Raw genomic sequence first — 15,462 nt, forward strand, 5'->3', positions numbered from 1 at the left:
GGAGCGTGTGGTCAAAAGTTCACTCAAATCCATTGTGAAACACCAAAGTTACGGTCAATTGAATGCCATATGACCTCGTGGCCAGCTACAGTTTATATCCCGGAGTTCACCAGCCGACTCGGTTCTCAGCAAACTCTGCACCAACCACACTGGATCAATTTTACAATACACTCGACCCTCTAAATATGGCTACTGTTATCCCCATCGCGTTCAGTGACCATGCAGCAGTTCTCAGTGAATTTCAACTCAGCCCAGTAAGAAGTACTGTAACTTCTGGGCTACGGCGACACTACCGAAACATAAATCATGACCAGTTCAAGGCAGATTTGGTCCAACAGGATTTTTGTGAAATTGACGGAAGCCCAACTGTCATGTGGACTGAGTGGGCCAGCCGCTTTCTACAAGTGTTAGACAGACATGCTCCTCTTGCACCAAGCCCTCGACGCAAGAAAAAATCAGTACCATGGATGAACCGCCAGTTATTACACCTCTTGACCAAGCGCAACCGGCTCCATAGGAGGTGGCTTAGTGATGGAACAGAACATTCCCACTCAGCTTTCAAGGCTGCCAGGCGGGAAGCTACCAGCTATAATAGGCAACAGAAAGAGACATACTACCAATTCAAGTTTCGAGCTGCGTCTGGCAATACCAAACAGACATGGCACACGATCAAAGAATTGAGTGGTAAACATCGACAATCTCAGCCACCTCAATGTTCTGTTGATGCCATCCGAAACACCTTTGCAGAGATAGTAGAGGACGCCAGCCGCCCAGTGCATCTCTCATTTCCCTACGGGCCCGCCTCAAGCACTGATCTGACAGCCTTTGCGCCAGTGTCTATTGCCAGAGTGAGGAAGCTCCTCGAACGTTTAAATCCGGCCAAGTCCAGCGGTGATGATGACATTTCTGCAGCCCTTCTCCGCACACATGCAGACGTACTGGCGCCATCTCTGACTTTTATCTTTAACAAGTCCCTGAGAGAGGGCATATTTCCTGCCCAGATGAAAAGTGCTAGGATATCGCCACTCTTCAAAGGCGGAGATCCGAGCATGCCAAAGAATCATCGACCAGTGTCCTTGTTATCGATTGCATCCAAAGTGTTGGAAAGGATAGTCCACGAGCAACTCACACGATATCTAGTCCAGAGCAATTTATTCCCGCCAACTCAATTCGGCTACAGATCCCACCACTCTACATCCGACGCACTAGTGCTAGCTGTGGAAGGTATCTGTGAGGCCCGTATGAACAGACTCAACACAGGTGTAGCCTTTGTTGATATGTCAAAGGCATTCGATAAAGTGAAACATCAAACTCTTGTGCAAGATCTGTTCGAACTTGGCATCTGCGACACGGCACTCTGTTGGCTGGTGGATTACCTCTCTGATAGAGAACAGTACGTTCAGGTTGGCCAGACTAGAAGTCTCCCGTACACCAGTTACTCAGGTGTCCCCCAGGGGTCGGTACTGGGCCCACTGCTATTTATTGTCTATGCCCGCGGCATAGCAGAAGAACTATCGCCGTTTAATGTGGGAGCAATCCAGTTAGCTGATGACATCTCTATACGATGTAGCAGGGAGTCTGCGGAAGCTGTTTCTGCACACCTTTCAGCTGCTGTTCAGCACCTGGCCACCTGGCTGAAGGGCCGTGGTTTAATTCTTAATGAAAGAAAGACACAGATATTGCCTATTCCCCCATCCCCATCTCAAGCACTTGAGCTGCATGTAATTTGTAATGGGCAGACGCTGCCTGTTGTGAAAACGGCCAAGTATCTTGGCCTACATTTCGACTCAGACATGAGCTGGAACACCATGACAAGCCATGTTGCACGCCGCGTTGCCGCTAAGATTGGGCTACTAAATCGAAGTGCAGCATGTTTGCCTTTTTCTTGCCGTGTTCAGTTTTTCAGGTCCTTTATACTATCAGAATTTGACTATGCATCTGCTGCCTATGCCCCTTTCTTATCGTCTTATCAGGATAAGCGCCTAAATAGTTTGTTCAAACGTGCGGCTCGCTCCGTGTGCAGGGCAGCCCCTCGCACTCACGCGGCTCCCTTACTTGAACGCATGAATGCCCATACCCTCAGCATATACACCCACATGCACATCCTTGTATTCATTTGGCGCTGCCTGAACAAATCTTCAAGTACTCTGTTTGCAAGCTTTTTCACCCATAGTCCCTCTCTCCGAACACGAGGAGGGAACAGCAAGTTACTCATCATTCCTGTCTCCCCCACTGCATCCTCAGCTAAGCGCATTAGCCATGCTGGAGCTATCCTGTGGAACCAGCTCCCAGACACAGCACGCCTCGAAAGAAAGCGCTCCACTTTCAAATCGCTAAGACTGGCCTTTCTGTTAGGCAGTACCGTCAACTAGGATGAACTCATCTGCTTCACTACCTCTCTCTCTCTCTCTCTCTCTCTCTCTCTCTCTCTCTCTCTCTCTCTCTCTCTCTCTCTCTCTCTCTCTCTCTCTCTCTCTCTCTCTCTCTCTCTCTCTCTCTCTCTCTCTCTCTCTCTCTCTCTCGCTCTCTCGCTCTCTCTCTCTCTCTCTCTCTCTCTCTCTCTCTCTCACTCTCTCTCTCTCTCTCTCTCTCTCTCTCACTCACTCACTCCTTTCTTCCCGGTTGCCGTGCTTGTGACTTTTTCCCCTGCTGCCGTGCTCATATTAGTTATCTAACTACAGCTGTATCTTCTTCTTGGTTCTGTTATATTTTCTTTTCTCTTATTATCAGTGGGACCATTGTCATTAGGTTTAGGCCTGTTTTGGAACTCCACTTTAAATAAAGCCAAACAACAACAACAACATATGAAATACCCATAACTTTCATATATTTTAAGGGGGCAGCCTACCCATAACTTTCATATGGCATTCAATTGACCGTAACTTTGGTGTTTCTCAATGGATGTGAGTGAAATTTTGACCACACACTCCTGCCACTATGCTGGCCCTCAGGACATGATTTACAAGTTCTTGCGCCTCACTGACAGGCTTTCCAGGCCAGAAACTCAAATTTCCGGCATAGTCCCACGGTGTGCGAGCCACCCAGGAGCCAAACAAATGCATTTACAATTTTTCACATTTTTGTGCTCATTCTGTTCGTGCGCGGGCCTCAAACCTAGAACAAGTCCAGAAGCAGCCATGGGTGATGGGGTAGGGCCCCTCAACGAGGCCCTGGAATCTGTCACAACGGAATGAGTGGGCGTTCTTTCACACACTGAACAGTTACTGCCAGCCCTCGGCAACGACTTGCCTTTCACTGTGCCTTGTAGAATTGGTCCACCGAAGGAGAAGGCGAAAGGCAACCTGTGCTAGTCCCAGGAAATTCATGTCATGTAGCCGCTGTTCGACCAAATGCTGATGCTTCAATGAGCGATCGCGATGTTCCACAGGTAAGAAGACAAACAAACGAGTCAGAGCTCGCCAGGCAGGGAACGCCGAGAACATACAACACGGAGCTGCTGATCGGATGGAGGCGAACGTGACCAGCAAATTCGCGAGGCGTTAGTTGAGGGCCACTAAAGGCCAGGTTTCCAGAGGTACCAGTTCCTCCATGATGGCGAAATGCGCTGACACAAGAACTCCAGCGAGAACGAAAGCACAGCAGCCAACTCCGCGGGCGAACTGAGGAGAGAACATCTGAAAATCTGTGCGCAATGATTTTCTGTTGGACGGCGCGCGTTGCTGTTCCGCTGCATGCATGCGTTTTTCTTGTTGTTTGATCTGGTGCTGCTTTTGCACTTTTGGCGTTCTGCGCGCTGAGTGGCACTCACTCAAAAATGTCCACTACATCTCATTCTTGGCGGATTTTGATCATCTATGGCTTATTTTTTTCAGCGTGGAATTCTTCAGACATTTACCGATCACTTTTCCGATTGCTGTGCCGAAATCGAAGCCAAAACGACCAGACTTTGGCTAATCCGTGCCGGAAAACTGGAGGGAAAATGGTGAAACGCTGCGGTAGATCACTGAGTTTGGGGGTTTTGAATCAGCACAGCGAATCCCAGCTTCGTGGACATCAGCCTCAGGGCCGATGTAGTGGACAAGATCAAAGATTTGAGAATAGAGGAGAATAGAGGCCTGTGATTAGTCAGTTGTCATCACGTGACATCCGCGCAAAGCCGTGCGCGACTCCACGCTTTTGTATTGGACTGTGAGCCCTGAATATGAATTTACAAATTCGATTTTTCAGCGAATTTTTGGGTAGTCTGCCACCTTAAGTATTTCATCCTATTGTGTTTTGCACAATCAAGAGGAGGGGGATGGTGTAACCATTACACCTTCTTCTGCCTTCCTATCACTGCACACGTATGTGCCCGCCTATCGCTGGACAGCTTGTGCGCGCCTATCACTGCACAGCTTGTGTGCGCCTATCACTGCACAGATTGTGCGCGCCTATCATTGCACAACTTGTGCGCGTCTATCACTGCACAGATTGTGCGCGCCTATTACTGCACAGCTTGTGCACGCCTATCACTGCACAGCTTGTGCGCGCCTACCACTGCACAGCTTGTGCGCGCCTATCACTTCACAGCTTGTGCGCGCTTATCACTGCACAGCTTGTGCGCGCTTATCACTGCATAGCTTATGCGCACCTATCACTGCACAACTTATGCGCCCCTCTAGCTCTTCACAGCTTGTTCGCGCCTATCACTGCACAGATTGCGCGCGCCCCATCTCGCAACAATCCCTGCTGATATATAGGCCAGAGCGTTTTTAGACAACATTCACTTGTTTCATGTCCTTTACCGTTCAGATTTTCAAATTGGCGTTTGTCCTTTCAGTGTAAAGTCAGACCTATTTGTTTGCCAAACAGCTTTGATCCGTTCCAGTGTCTAAGAGAAAGTGTTCGATTTTCAGATTTTAATCGGAGATGGCAGCTATACTGAAGTTAGTGAGTAACGACGGCGAGGTATTCGACGTGGAGGTCAAGGTCGCCTGCCAATCAAAAGTACTCAAGGCCATGTTACAGGACACGGGCGATATCGCCGATGACGATGAGCCTGTGCCGTTGCCCCCTGTAAATGGCGCGACTTTGCGAAAGGTGATAGAATGGTGCACGCACTACCAGAACGAAAATTTAGTGGAAGGGGAAGATCTCCTAGACGAGAATGAAAGAATTAACATTGATAGCTGGGATGAAGAATTTTTGAAAGTAGACCAAGGAATCCTCGTTGAGCTCATCAATGCGGCGAATTACTTGGACATAAAGGTGAGACAATTGGTAGATGCTGTATGTCGTTTCGTATACTAGTATGCTGAATTGTGATTCTTGTCCAGCGAGTACTTTGATACACTGTATTGTGTTTTTGGGTCCTGTTTGCAGCCGGCTGAGTGTTGTTGCCATGGATAGGCACTTGTAGTTTCATTTTCAAATCAGGTTTGTGATAGGGGATACTCTTTCTCTCTGTCTCTCTTTCTTTCACTCTTTGTCTTCCTCTATCCTTTTAGTGTTTCATCTCTCCGACTATCAATCTCATTATCTCTCTCGATCCGTCTCTCTTTATTCTCAATCTCTCTCTCCGTCCCTCTCTCTTTCTCTCTCTCTCTCTCTCTCTCTCTCTCTCTCTCTCTCTCTCTTTCCCTCACTCTCTTTATTTCTGTCCACTGTAGGGACTTTTGGATGCCGCTGTCAAGACTGTCGCTAATATGATCAAAGGCAAGACTACCGAGGAGATCCGGAAGACATTCAACATGGTGGGCGACTTCTCTTCCGACGAAGAGGAGGAGATCCGCAAGGAGAAGGCATGGTTGCAAGACAAATAGCTAATATGATCAAAGGCAAGACTACCGAGGAGATCCGGAAGACATTCAACATGGTGGGCGACTTCTCTTCCGACGAAGAGGAGGAGATCCGCAAGGAGAAGGCATGGTTGCAAGACAAATAGGCATGCAGCCCTCGTTCCTGACACGAGTTTTCGACGTCTTGTCAGACAAGCGGAAGTGAATGGGCTCTTTTCCAGTAGGATGGCCTGTTTCCGGTCAGAGATTTCTTTTGTTGGATGTACTCTGCAAACATATGTCAGCAAACATGGTCATCGATCAGTGGACAATGTGCTCATTACGCTCGAGTAGCGCTTTTGGTAGGGGCATGTGCCGAAAGGCTTGTATTTGGTTGTTGTATCGTGGAGTCCAGTGTCTGATGTCATCTCTTCCAAGTGTACGTTTGGGTATGGCGTGATGTGTGACGTTTATGGTGTGTGGTGCATGCAACAGTACGCGTTGTCCGAGCGTGAGAATCTGCTTCCGTCTTGTGTTAGATTGACTGTCAAGTGAATGCTGTACATGCTCGGTGCTAGTTTGAACTGGTAGTGAGAATCATGTGTGATTTGTTCGTGGCCTGGTTGTCTTGGTCTAGGTCATGTGTTCTGTACGTATTGCTCCTTGATTGGCCGTCTAGATTATAAGGCTCTATATTACTGCTTGTTCTTTGTTGTTTCTTCGTGTCTTTTTCCGTTGGCTTTTCATCAAGTCTTGTTTTCGTCTTTCTCCTCCTGCTCTCTTTCCGTTTGCATGAGAAGTCGGAAACTATACCAAGTTGTTTGAGTTGTTATGTGACAGGGGCCGGGTGGAAAAGGCAATACTACTTCAGTGATCATCGTATTTAGGAAGAAATTTTGTTCCTGGAGTGTGTAGTAGAGTGGCATCTACAGTCGCGCTAGGTGTAATCCGACATAAACGCAAAGCTAACGCCCTCGACCAGTTTCGAGTACATCCCTCTATCTGTACATGATGTGTATTGTTCACGTCCAGCCTCATTAGTGCCACTTCTAGGTCGTCAAGGGCTTTGCTCAGGGCGCCACATAACTTCATAAGCAACTTAGGGACGGATTGTACCTAGCGCAACTGTAGTTAGGCCTCCACCACACTAGGTACAAAACTGCGTTCAGCGTGTCACCAAGTAAACGGGCGTGAAATGGATGCTCATGATATGTCTTGTAAAACGCTCTCGATGTTTTCTGAGAATTAATAAATTTGAAAATTGTCGCGTCACCACGTTGCAACATAGCCAATTTGCTTACCCACGACGGAAAGCGCCTCCTCCAGCTACACTACCAGGCACAGCTCCAGACGGTCAGTATGCCAAACAGCGCAGTACCTTTTTTTATAATAAACTGTCAGAGGCAACCCTTGTCACTCCAAACAGCAAGTACTTCCTCCCTGAGTGACTCGAATTTAACTATGTAGCTGCAAAGTTCTGGGAAATTGCAAAATAATAGTGAACAAATCTCGATTTGTGTGATCGAAGCATTTTTTGCGTGCCGTGCGTCGGCTAGGCACCGGCGGATAATGTCGGCAGAAAAATAGGCAGAATTCGGTAAATTTTCTGGTAAGTTTCATGCATGTTTGGTATGTGGATAAAGAAATGGAGCAGAATTTGAGGAATTGCCCGCCATAAGGTTGGTATGGTTCTGCCAATTTCACTGCTTTTCGAGCAGAATCTGCCACCTTTTCGAGCATTATCCGCCGGTCCCTAGCACCGGCCACCGCGTGACATAGCAGATAGAGGGATTTCATTGAGTTGATCGACAATTCCATTTGCTGGTGCCAGTTTTTTACTTTTTGCAAAAGTTGCCATCCCCTGCTTCAGAAAATGGGTCATTGCCTGCCCTGACCTGGGTTTAATACGGTCCTTCAGAACATAGATCACTTTTAACGTTTCTAACGGTCATAGCTATTATTGTTCAGGAGTTCGCAAATGTCACTGACATGCAAACTTGCTTCGTGGTACATGTACATGTAGCTATGAGTTTCGTTAGGATTCCCACTTTTAAGTCACAGGCTTTGTCTTCACCTTCTTTCGCACCTGCTGATTGAGTTCTTCGCATCCAAGTGTTATAAACTAAACGGTATCACCGTGAGGGTCAACGGGTTATAGTGCTTATGAGGTCGTTGGAAGGCTTCAAGCAAGTGCGACTTGGAGTCAGAGTTTTCTAATAGAGTTCTTTTGCTAAAGTTGTGAGCTGGTTCTGTAACCGTTCCACCTTCTTCTGCCTTCTTATCACTGCACACCTATGTACGTGCCTATCACTGCAGAGCTTGTGCGCGCCTATCAGTTGCAAACCTTGTGCAACTTCTAGCACTTACTGTTCACGGTTAACCTTGGCACGTGTTATTCTACTTACTGTATAAAACTGCTTCTTTACTAATAAAGAGACGATTATTCCTCAGGTGACTAATTGAGACGTTTACAGGTTGTTTGTGTGATTTGGGTGTGTGCCGAGGCAGGAGCACGCCTCTACAGAACAATTATGCTAGATATTTAAATCATTAGTCATGTTCTATGTTCCAGAGGTGATATGCAAACAGGTTTTGACAAAAGTTACAATTTGTGACGCATCCCCAGTGGGGCATGCTCGCATGAAATTAGTCATACCGTATTGAATAATGTGCTGATCCGTCTAATGGTCTCTTTTCCAAGATTCCACACCTATCAATAAGGTTCTGCAAGTAACTGGTTTCCACCAAATGTCCTTCGGAGATCGATTTTTGAACACCAAATTAGAAATTTGAATAGTTTGCAGGCAACCTGCCTGCAATCAAGAGCGCACTGCATTTCACACAAAAGCATTAGAAGTATCGCTTCCACGTTTCGGTCTTCATCACCATCATCAGGAATGAAGTGGGCATGAAAAAACCAGCAGTACAAAACAAGGAAGCAAAGCGCGTTACCTAGTGAGAGCTAGAAGCTAAAAATATGGCTGCATCGGTGGAGCTACAGCAGGTCCCAGCCCCTGTTGTTGTTGTTGTTTTCCGGGGATCGCTCCCTGATGTTGATGGCCTGTCGGATCCTCCTCCAGGGCAGTCACACTCAGAACCAAGGGCTTGAAAACCGGAGAAGGCTGTTGCTCCCAATGGTAATGTCTCTGATGTATGCTATAACCCCACTTATGCGGCCATATTAGTAGCTTATAGCAGGCGTTCTGGGTGATACACTCGGCACATGTGTGTGGGCAATAGAGAGGTTCCGGGGTACGATTTTCCGTGCCAAAATCCGTGTGGGCGCTACGGATTTTTTTTCAGGCGTGCTTTTTTATTTTTTTATTTTATTGGGAACACAGCCCTACAAAGAGACATGTGGAGACAAACACAAGACAAGACACAGGGGATGTAGAGACGACGTGCCGATGTACAGGGAGCAACTCGACCGACCAGGGGTCTCGGCGTTAGCGTTGCAACCTGGCATCGAAAAAGGGGGGGGGGTGCATGGTCAGGTAGCAAAAATAATAATTTGGTGCGAGAAAGGGGCGCTAGTATTGCACCAAATAATATAAATACGTGTAATGACTAAACCAGAAGGGAAAATGAAGAAAGAGAACAATAATCATAATAAGCAAGTAGTAGTAGAGAGGTAAATACTAAATGGGTCTCAAATCTCAATATCATCGTCACAGGTACTGTGTGGACCACAGCCATCTCTTTCGGATTAGATCCTTACATACGTTGACCTTGAAGGTTTGGAGGCGTCTTGAATGAGGCTCGTGAAGCAGGAGGTCCGCAGGCAGGTTGTTCCAGGGTGTGATGGCGAAGAAGGGGAAGGATCGCAGGAGGTAGTCAGGGGCTGTGCGAGGGGGTGTCCACTTCAGCTGAAAGGCATGGTGCGTCTGACGTTTTTGCCGTGTGCACATGCTAGCTACGGCAGGGGGCTTGGTTGGGGGCAGCATGGGCTTTACCTGGGGAGGCCCTGGAATGTAGTGCAGCTTGAACAAGTATGACAGGGCTGCCACCATCCGACGAAGCTGGAGACTTTGGAGGATGGTTCCAGGTCCCAGGAAATGCAGGGCACGTTGCTGAACCTTGTCCAGCTGGGCCATGTTAGTTGCGGCTGCGCTCGACCAGGCCAGTGGGGCATATTCAAGTAGGGATCGCACGAATCCCTTGTAGACCGTCACTCGACCATGGTCGTCCAGGATGGGTGCTGCCTTTCGTAGGAAACCCAGCCTTTGGGAGGCGCGCAGTGCAACACTGCGAGTGTGCGCTCTGTAGGAGAGAGTAGGGTCGAGCATGACTCCCAGCAGCTTCAGGGTATCTGTCTCCTGGAGTGCTTCACCTCCAAAGGTGACTGGTAGAGTGCAGGGAGGAACGTGCTTGCGATGTAGAGTCATGCGCTGTGTCTTGGCTGGCTCAAAACAGATACGCCACTTGCGGCCCCACTCCTCAAGACTGTTGAGGGACCCTTGGAGGGAGGCGGTGGACTGTTGGAGATCGTCAGTTGGCTGTACTAAGCTGTAGAGTGTGGTGTCGTCTGCAAAGCTGCTCAGCTGCGTTCCTGGAGTTAAACATTGTTCAATGTCACAGGTGTATAGAAGGAAGAGGCTAGGTCCTAGGATGCTGCCTTGGGGGACACCAGCCTGGATGGGTTGAGCATCTGACCTCTGGCCTCCAACCACAACGCGGATGTTTCGGTTGGTGAGGTAGTCCTGTAGCCATACAAGCGGGCGTCCGTCGACGCCGGCCTGCTTTGCTTTGTACAGCACTCCTGTGTGCGATACCCGGTCAAACGCACTGGCAATATCCACGGCGAGGACCTGGACACAACCGCCAGTACTTATGGTGTGGACCCATTCATGTTGGAGAGCCGTTAAGATATCTGCGGTTCCTCTACCACGTCGGAATCCAAGCTGGCTGTTTGGCAACACCTCATGCTTCTCTAGGTAGTTAACCAGTTGCGTGTTTACAATGCCCTCCATGACTTTCGACATGATCGTTAGCAGTGATATTGGTCGGTAGTTAGATGCCAAAGATCTGGAGGACCGTTTGTGAACTGGGACTACATGAGGAAGTTTCCATGCCCCAGGTTGCACACCGGCTAAGAAGCAGAGGGCGAAGAGCTTTGCCAGTGGGTCTGCAAGTTCAGATGAGCACATCTTGAGCACACGAGCAGAGATGCCATCCGGTCCAGTTGCTTTTGATACAGCCAAGTTCGCCAAGTGCCGTTTGACCGTTGCTGCGCGGAAGTGAATGTGCTTTAGCGTGGCATAGCCAGGTCGTTGCAGGTCAGGCAGGTCAGCAGCACAGAGGTCGTTATTGCCAAGGCTACACTTGTTCGCAAACTGCGCTGCAAAGCACTCGGCTTTCTCACGAGAAGAGTGGAACTCATGTCCTGCAGGGTTGGTCAGCAGGGGGATATCAGAGCAACGTTCCTTGCCTGCTGCGCTCTTGATGGTTGACCACCACTCTTTGTCCCGGAGGGAACCTGTAGTAAGCTTGTTGCGAATTCTACGTTGATGTGCTAATCGCGCTGCATGACACGCTTCCACTTCGTGGTTAACAGTTGTGATGTACTGGACCTTGTGGTTATCGTTGCGGGGGTTGCGTCGCCACAGCTTCCATGCCCGCTCCTTGGCATGATTGGCGTTAGAACAGTCCGGTGTCCACCATACAGGGTTGGATTGGTGCACCACAAGCTCTTTGGATGGTATGAACTGTTTCATTCCATGCATGATGACATCAGTTACGCGCTGACAGGACTGCTCCGCACACCCATGGATCTTGGCGGGCCAGTCTATGTTGCGGAGGTAGGCTCTCAGGCGGTGCCAGTCAGCAAGGGAGTATTTCCAAACCTGTCGAACAGCAGGATCTTCGCGTCGTGGATGCTGTTGGAGAAACTCGGCAATGATAACGGCATGATCAGATCGTCCAAGTGGTGCATAGGCTGTGGTGCATACGGGGTGTGGGAAATCGGAGATGATAAGATCGAGAGTATTGTTGCCGCGGGTTGGCTCCATACGATTTTTCGGCACGGAGGATCCGTGTGGACTGGCTTTCACACGAACCATGTTTCGTATGGAGATTTTGCGTCATCGGGTGCAGAAAGATTTTTCGCGTACACATTTGGTACGAGAAACATGGATTTTCCGCGGGAAGTTTTGATTTCGGTACAAATTTTCAAAATAAAAAGGCATAGCGCGGGAATGTGACGTGTTTGCGATCGTAACCTAGGCAATGACGGCAAACACATTAGTTCCGTACCCCGGAACTTTTCACTGCCCGAAAACGACGTATAAAAAATCCGTAGCGCCTCCACGGATTTTGGCACGAAAAATCGTACTCCGGAACCTCCCTAATGCATGACCTCACCTACGTAGGATGCCACTTTTATGCCACGCCACATTCTACCAGGGTCTACATAATCCTTCTTCCTCAGTTACCTACAGCATCATGCATGGGATGTTAGGGTGGCAGACTACCCAAAAATTCGCTGAAAAATCGAATTTGTAAATTCATATTGAGTGCTACGTCAGTTGAAAGAGCATGAATAGCTGCAAATTCTCTGAAAATTGTGTCCCGATCTGACCGGCCGTTCAAGAGTTATGGCCGAAAATGTGCCCTTGCAAGGAAAGATTTTTTTGTTGCACGCTGTCATTTGTTGGCAGCACTGTATTTGAACGTGAGCAGACCGTGCGCAACTTGTCGTATCATGGAAACACTTGAAAGTGTGCAGAATTTTGCTCCAAGTCCAAAAAATCAGGTTTTTGAGCCACGTATTGGGCTGCACGGCAGCAGGCTTCGCCCGCCGCCGTGCAGCAGGACTTTTGCCAGCACCCTCGTGACGTTGCAGATATGTGGCTTGATTATTGTAGTTGGCGTTGATTTAGTAACTTTGGCAAGTTTGAGTCGTGTCAAGAAGTCAGGTAGGATTCAGTACTAGGCAGTAGTGAGACGTGAGTGGTAGTTTTTGCCGGTTTCTGAGGGTATCCTGGATTTGGGGTGCAGCGCTGTGGAAATGGCTTGCTGTGTAGGTCCCAGCACTGGATGTTGTATCAAAGGTACGACCTCGTAGCACGTGCTAAACCTAAACAAATTCAAAAATTGACTTGGGTCTGTGGGAGTGTGTGAGAGAACGCCCACTCATTCCGTTGTGACAGATTCCAGGGCCTCGTTGAGGGGCCCTACCCCATCACCCATGGCTGCTTCTGGACTTGTTCTAGGTTTGAGTCCCGCGCACGAACAAAATGAGCACGAAAATGTGAAAAAATTGTAAATGCATTTGTTTGGCTCCTGGGTGGCTCGCACACCCTGGCACTATGCCGGAAATTTGAGTTTTTCCGGCCTGGAAAGCCTGTCAGTGAGGCGCAAGAACTTGTAAATCATGTCCTGAGGGCCAGCATAGTGGCAGGAGTGTGTGGTCAAAAGTTCACTCAAATCCATTGTGAAACACCAAAGTTACGGTCAATTGAATGCCATATGACCTCGTGGCCAGCTACAGTTTATATCCCGGAGTTCACCAGCCGACTCGGTTCTCAGCAAACTCTGCACCAACCACACTGGATCAATTTTACAATACACTCGACCCTCTAAATATGGCTACTGTTATCCCCATCGCGTTCAGTGACCATGCAGCAGTTCTCAGTGAATTTCAACTCAGCCCAGTAAGAAGTACTGTAACTTCTGGGCTACGGCGACACTACCGAAACATAAATCATGACCAGTTCAAGGCAGATTTGGTCCAACAGGATTTTTGTGAAATTGACGGAAGCCCAACTGTCATGTGGACTGAGTGGGCCAGCCGCTTTCTACAAGTGTTAGACAGACATGCTCCTCTTGCACCAAGCCCTCGACGCAAGAAAAAAATCAGTACCATGGATGAACCGCCAGTTATTACACCTCTTGACCAAGCGCAACCGGCTCCATAGGAGGTGGCTTAGTGATGGAACAGAACATTCCCACTCAGCTTTCAAGGCTGCCAGGCGGGAAGCTACCAGCTATAATAGGCCACGGTGACTTCGTGTGCACCAACTAACGACATGGCGTCCTTTCATGCGGTTTACCGCACGGATTTATGAAGTCGGACATATTCCGATTTATTTGCATCAATCGCACAAAATTAGGTACATTTCTCTTGTAAACCCTGTCAGTTTGAGAATTTAGACAAACACCGAACAAATTTTAGCCGCGACGAGGATCGGGAGGAATCCATCATAATTATTTTACATAGCTACTACCATCACGTCGACCGAGTGAAGATCGAAATGATAATGGAGTGGAGAGAAGAAGACCTGAACTAGAGTGCTTGAGAGACTATGTAGTGTCACATGAGAATTGCTTCGTTAGGAAGGCTCTCCTTTTGAATGGAGAAGCCCAACGTCGCTGATTTGCATCGCCGTTTTCAAGCGCTGATCTGCAGTAGGAATGTTTCTGTAAATTATTCGTAGTTGTGGACGTGGATGGATTCAGCGCTCTGTTCTCTCAGCAAGCCTACTCAGTCCAACACGAAGGACTTCCATGAGCGAAACAACGTGCTCCTCGAGCAAGTGCAGCTCGGGGTAATATGGCCAATGCCACGGGAGACCACCTCGTGCCTGCATAAGGCCAAGAATTGATGGCAAGAAATCTTTGATGAGCGCCTTCGACTTCAAGGACGCAATATTATATCTCCTCAGCAGTAACTGCAGCGCTCTTGCTGAAAATATCACTGCAAGCATGCACTAGGCATGATTTAGTGAAGAGCTACTTGTACTAGCGATTGGAGATTTGGTGTTGGCATATCTGCTCCATCATGGTAACTGGTGCGCTTGTCAAGGCAGTGCAGTTTCTGCTGCTGTTTCACAAGCCATATGCGCAGTGAGTAGGAATTTGTTGTATGATAGCTGAGGATCACCAGCCTTCATGGACAAACCTATGTTGGGACTGGTTGCTGAACAGTGCACACCTAAATCTCTCAGCAAGCTCTCTTGCTCAGCTGGTGACGAACACTATATACCCGCTGCTTTGGGCTTGCAGCCCCGTCTCCCGACCGTAGACGGATCGAAAGGCTGTCACGGTCCTGTGACCATCGGCGTACAGTTGACACTGATGGGGCATCGGATAAAGTGCTGGTGTCAGTAATTCTCTGGTATACCTGGAATCTACATCTACAGCTGGTTTCGACTTCCAGCCATCCTTCGCTAGTTATTTATGCTTGTGACTATCATGCCAGCAAGTCGATCAGCAGCATCACCTCGCATCTTTGATGGTGAGGCCTGCAAAACGTCACCGACCAGTGACGATGCTCAAATAGGGCACCCTACCAGAGCTGGCGCAGTGTATGGTGCAGTCTTTCATGAATCCATAAACTATGCTGTTTGGCTGCTGTAGCTCTGACGCTTGCGTGTGTGCCTTACATTAAGGACAGCGGGCCGTCTGCTCTAGCCATTTGCCAATGCATGCACGGCTGAACGTCTACCAGCAAGCTGCAAACACTTCTCTCCCTACCTGTGACATAGTGGACATTGTGCGTGTGTTATTGCATTCCTATCTGAACTGTTCTGGATGCAGAGATTTACCCACTAAGCCCTAGAGAAATATGAATAAATACTATACTACTACTACTATTACTAAACTTGGTATGCGGGTGTGACGTGCTGCTGCTCATCAGATTCGGTCCATGCGACGCTCGTGTTTTTAGTTTTGTTATTTTGTCTTCCTTTTTTGAATTCGTAAACCGAACAGACTAAACTATCCAGTGATCAGGTACTGGTGTGGT

General features: G+C 48.4%; 1 protein-coding gene across 1 annotated transcript; it reads left to right on the forward strand.

Moving 5' to 3' along the window:
- Positions 1–4,722: 4,722 nt before the first annotated feature.
- On the forward strand, positions 4,723–6,511 carry LOC135824694 (S-phase kinase-associated protein 1-like). Its single transcript, XM_065337403.1, has 2 exons — positions 4,723–5,208; positions 5,610–6,511. The coding sequence occupies exons 1-2, from the start codon at positions 4,870–4,872 to the stop codon at positions 5,760–5,762; spliced, it is 492 nt and encodes a 163-aa protein (XP_065193475.1). The 5' UTR covers positions 4,723–4,869; the 3' UTR covers positions 5,763–6,511.
- Positions 6,512–15,462: the final 8,951 nt, after the last annotated feature.

The sequence above is a fragment of the Sycon ciliatum genome, chromosome 9, assembly GCF_964019385.1.
Source record: "Sycon ciliatum chromosome 9, ocSycCili1.1, whole genome shotgun sequence".
NCBI classification, from domain to species: Eukaryota; Metazoa; Porifera; class Calcarea; order Leucosolenida; family Sycettidae; genus Sycon; species Sycon ciliatum.

Excerpts from the sequence above, each read along its gene's own strand:
- LOC135824694 (XM_065337403.1), top strand. The coding sequence starts at position 4,870 with ATGGCAGCTATACTGAAGTTAGTGAGTAACGACGGCGAGGTATTCGAC. Across the intron at positions 5,209-5,609 it reads CGAATTACTTGGACATAAAG|GGACTTTTGGATGCCGCTGT; the intron begins GTGAGACAATTG and ends TGTCCACTGTAG.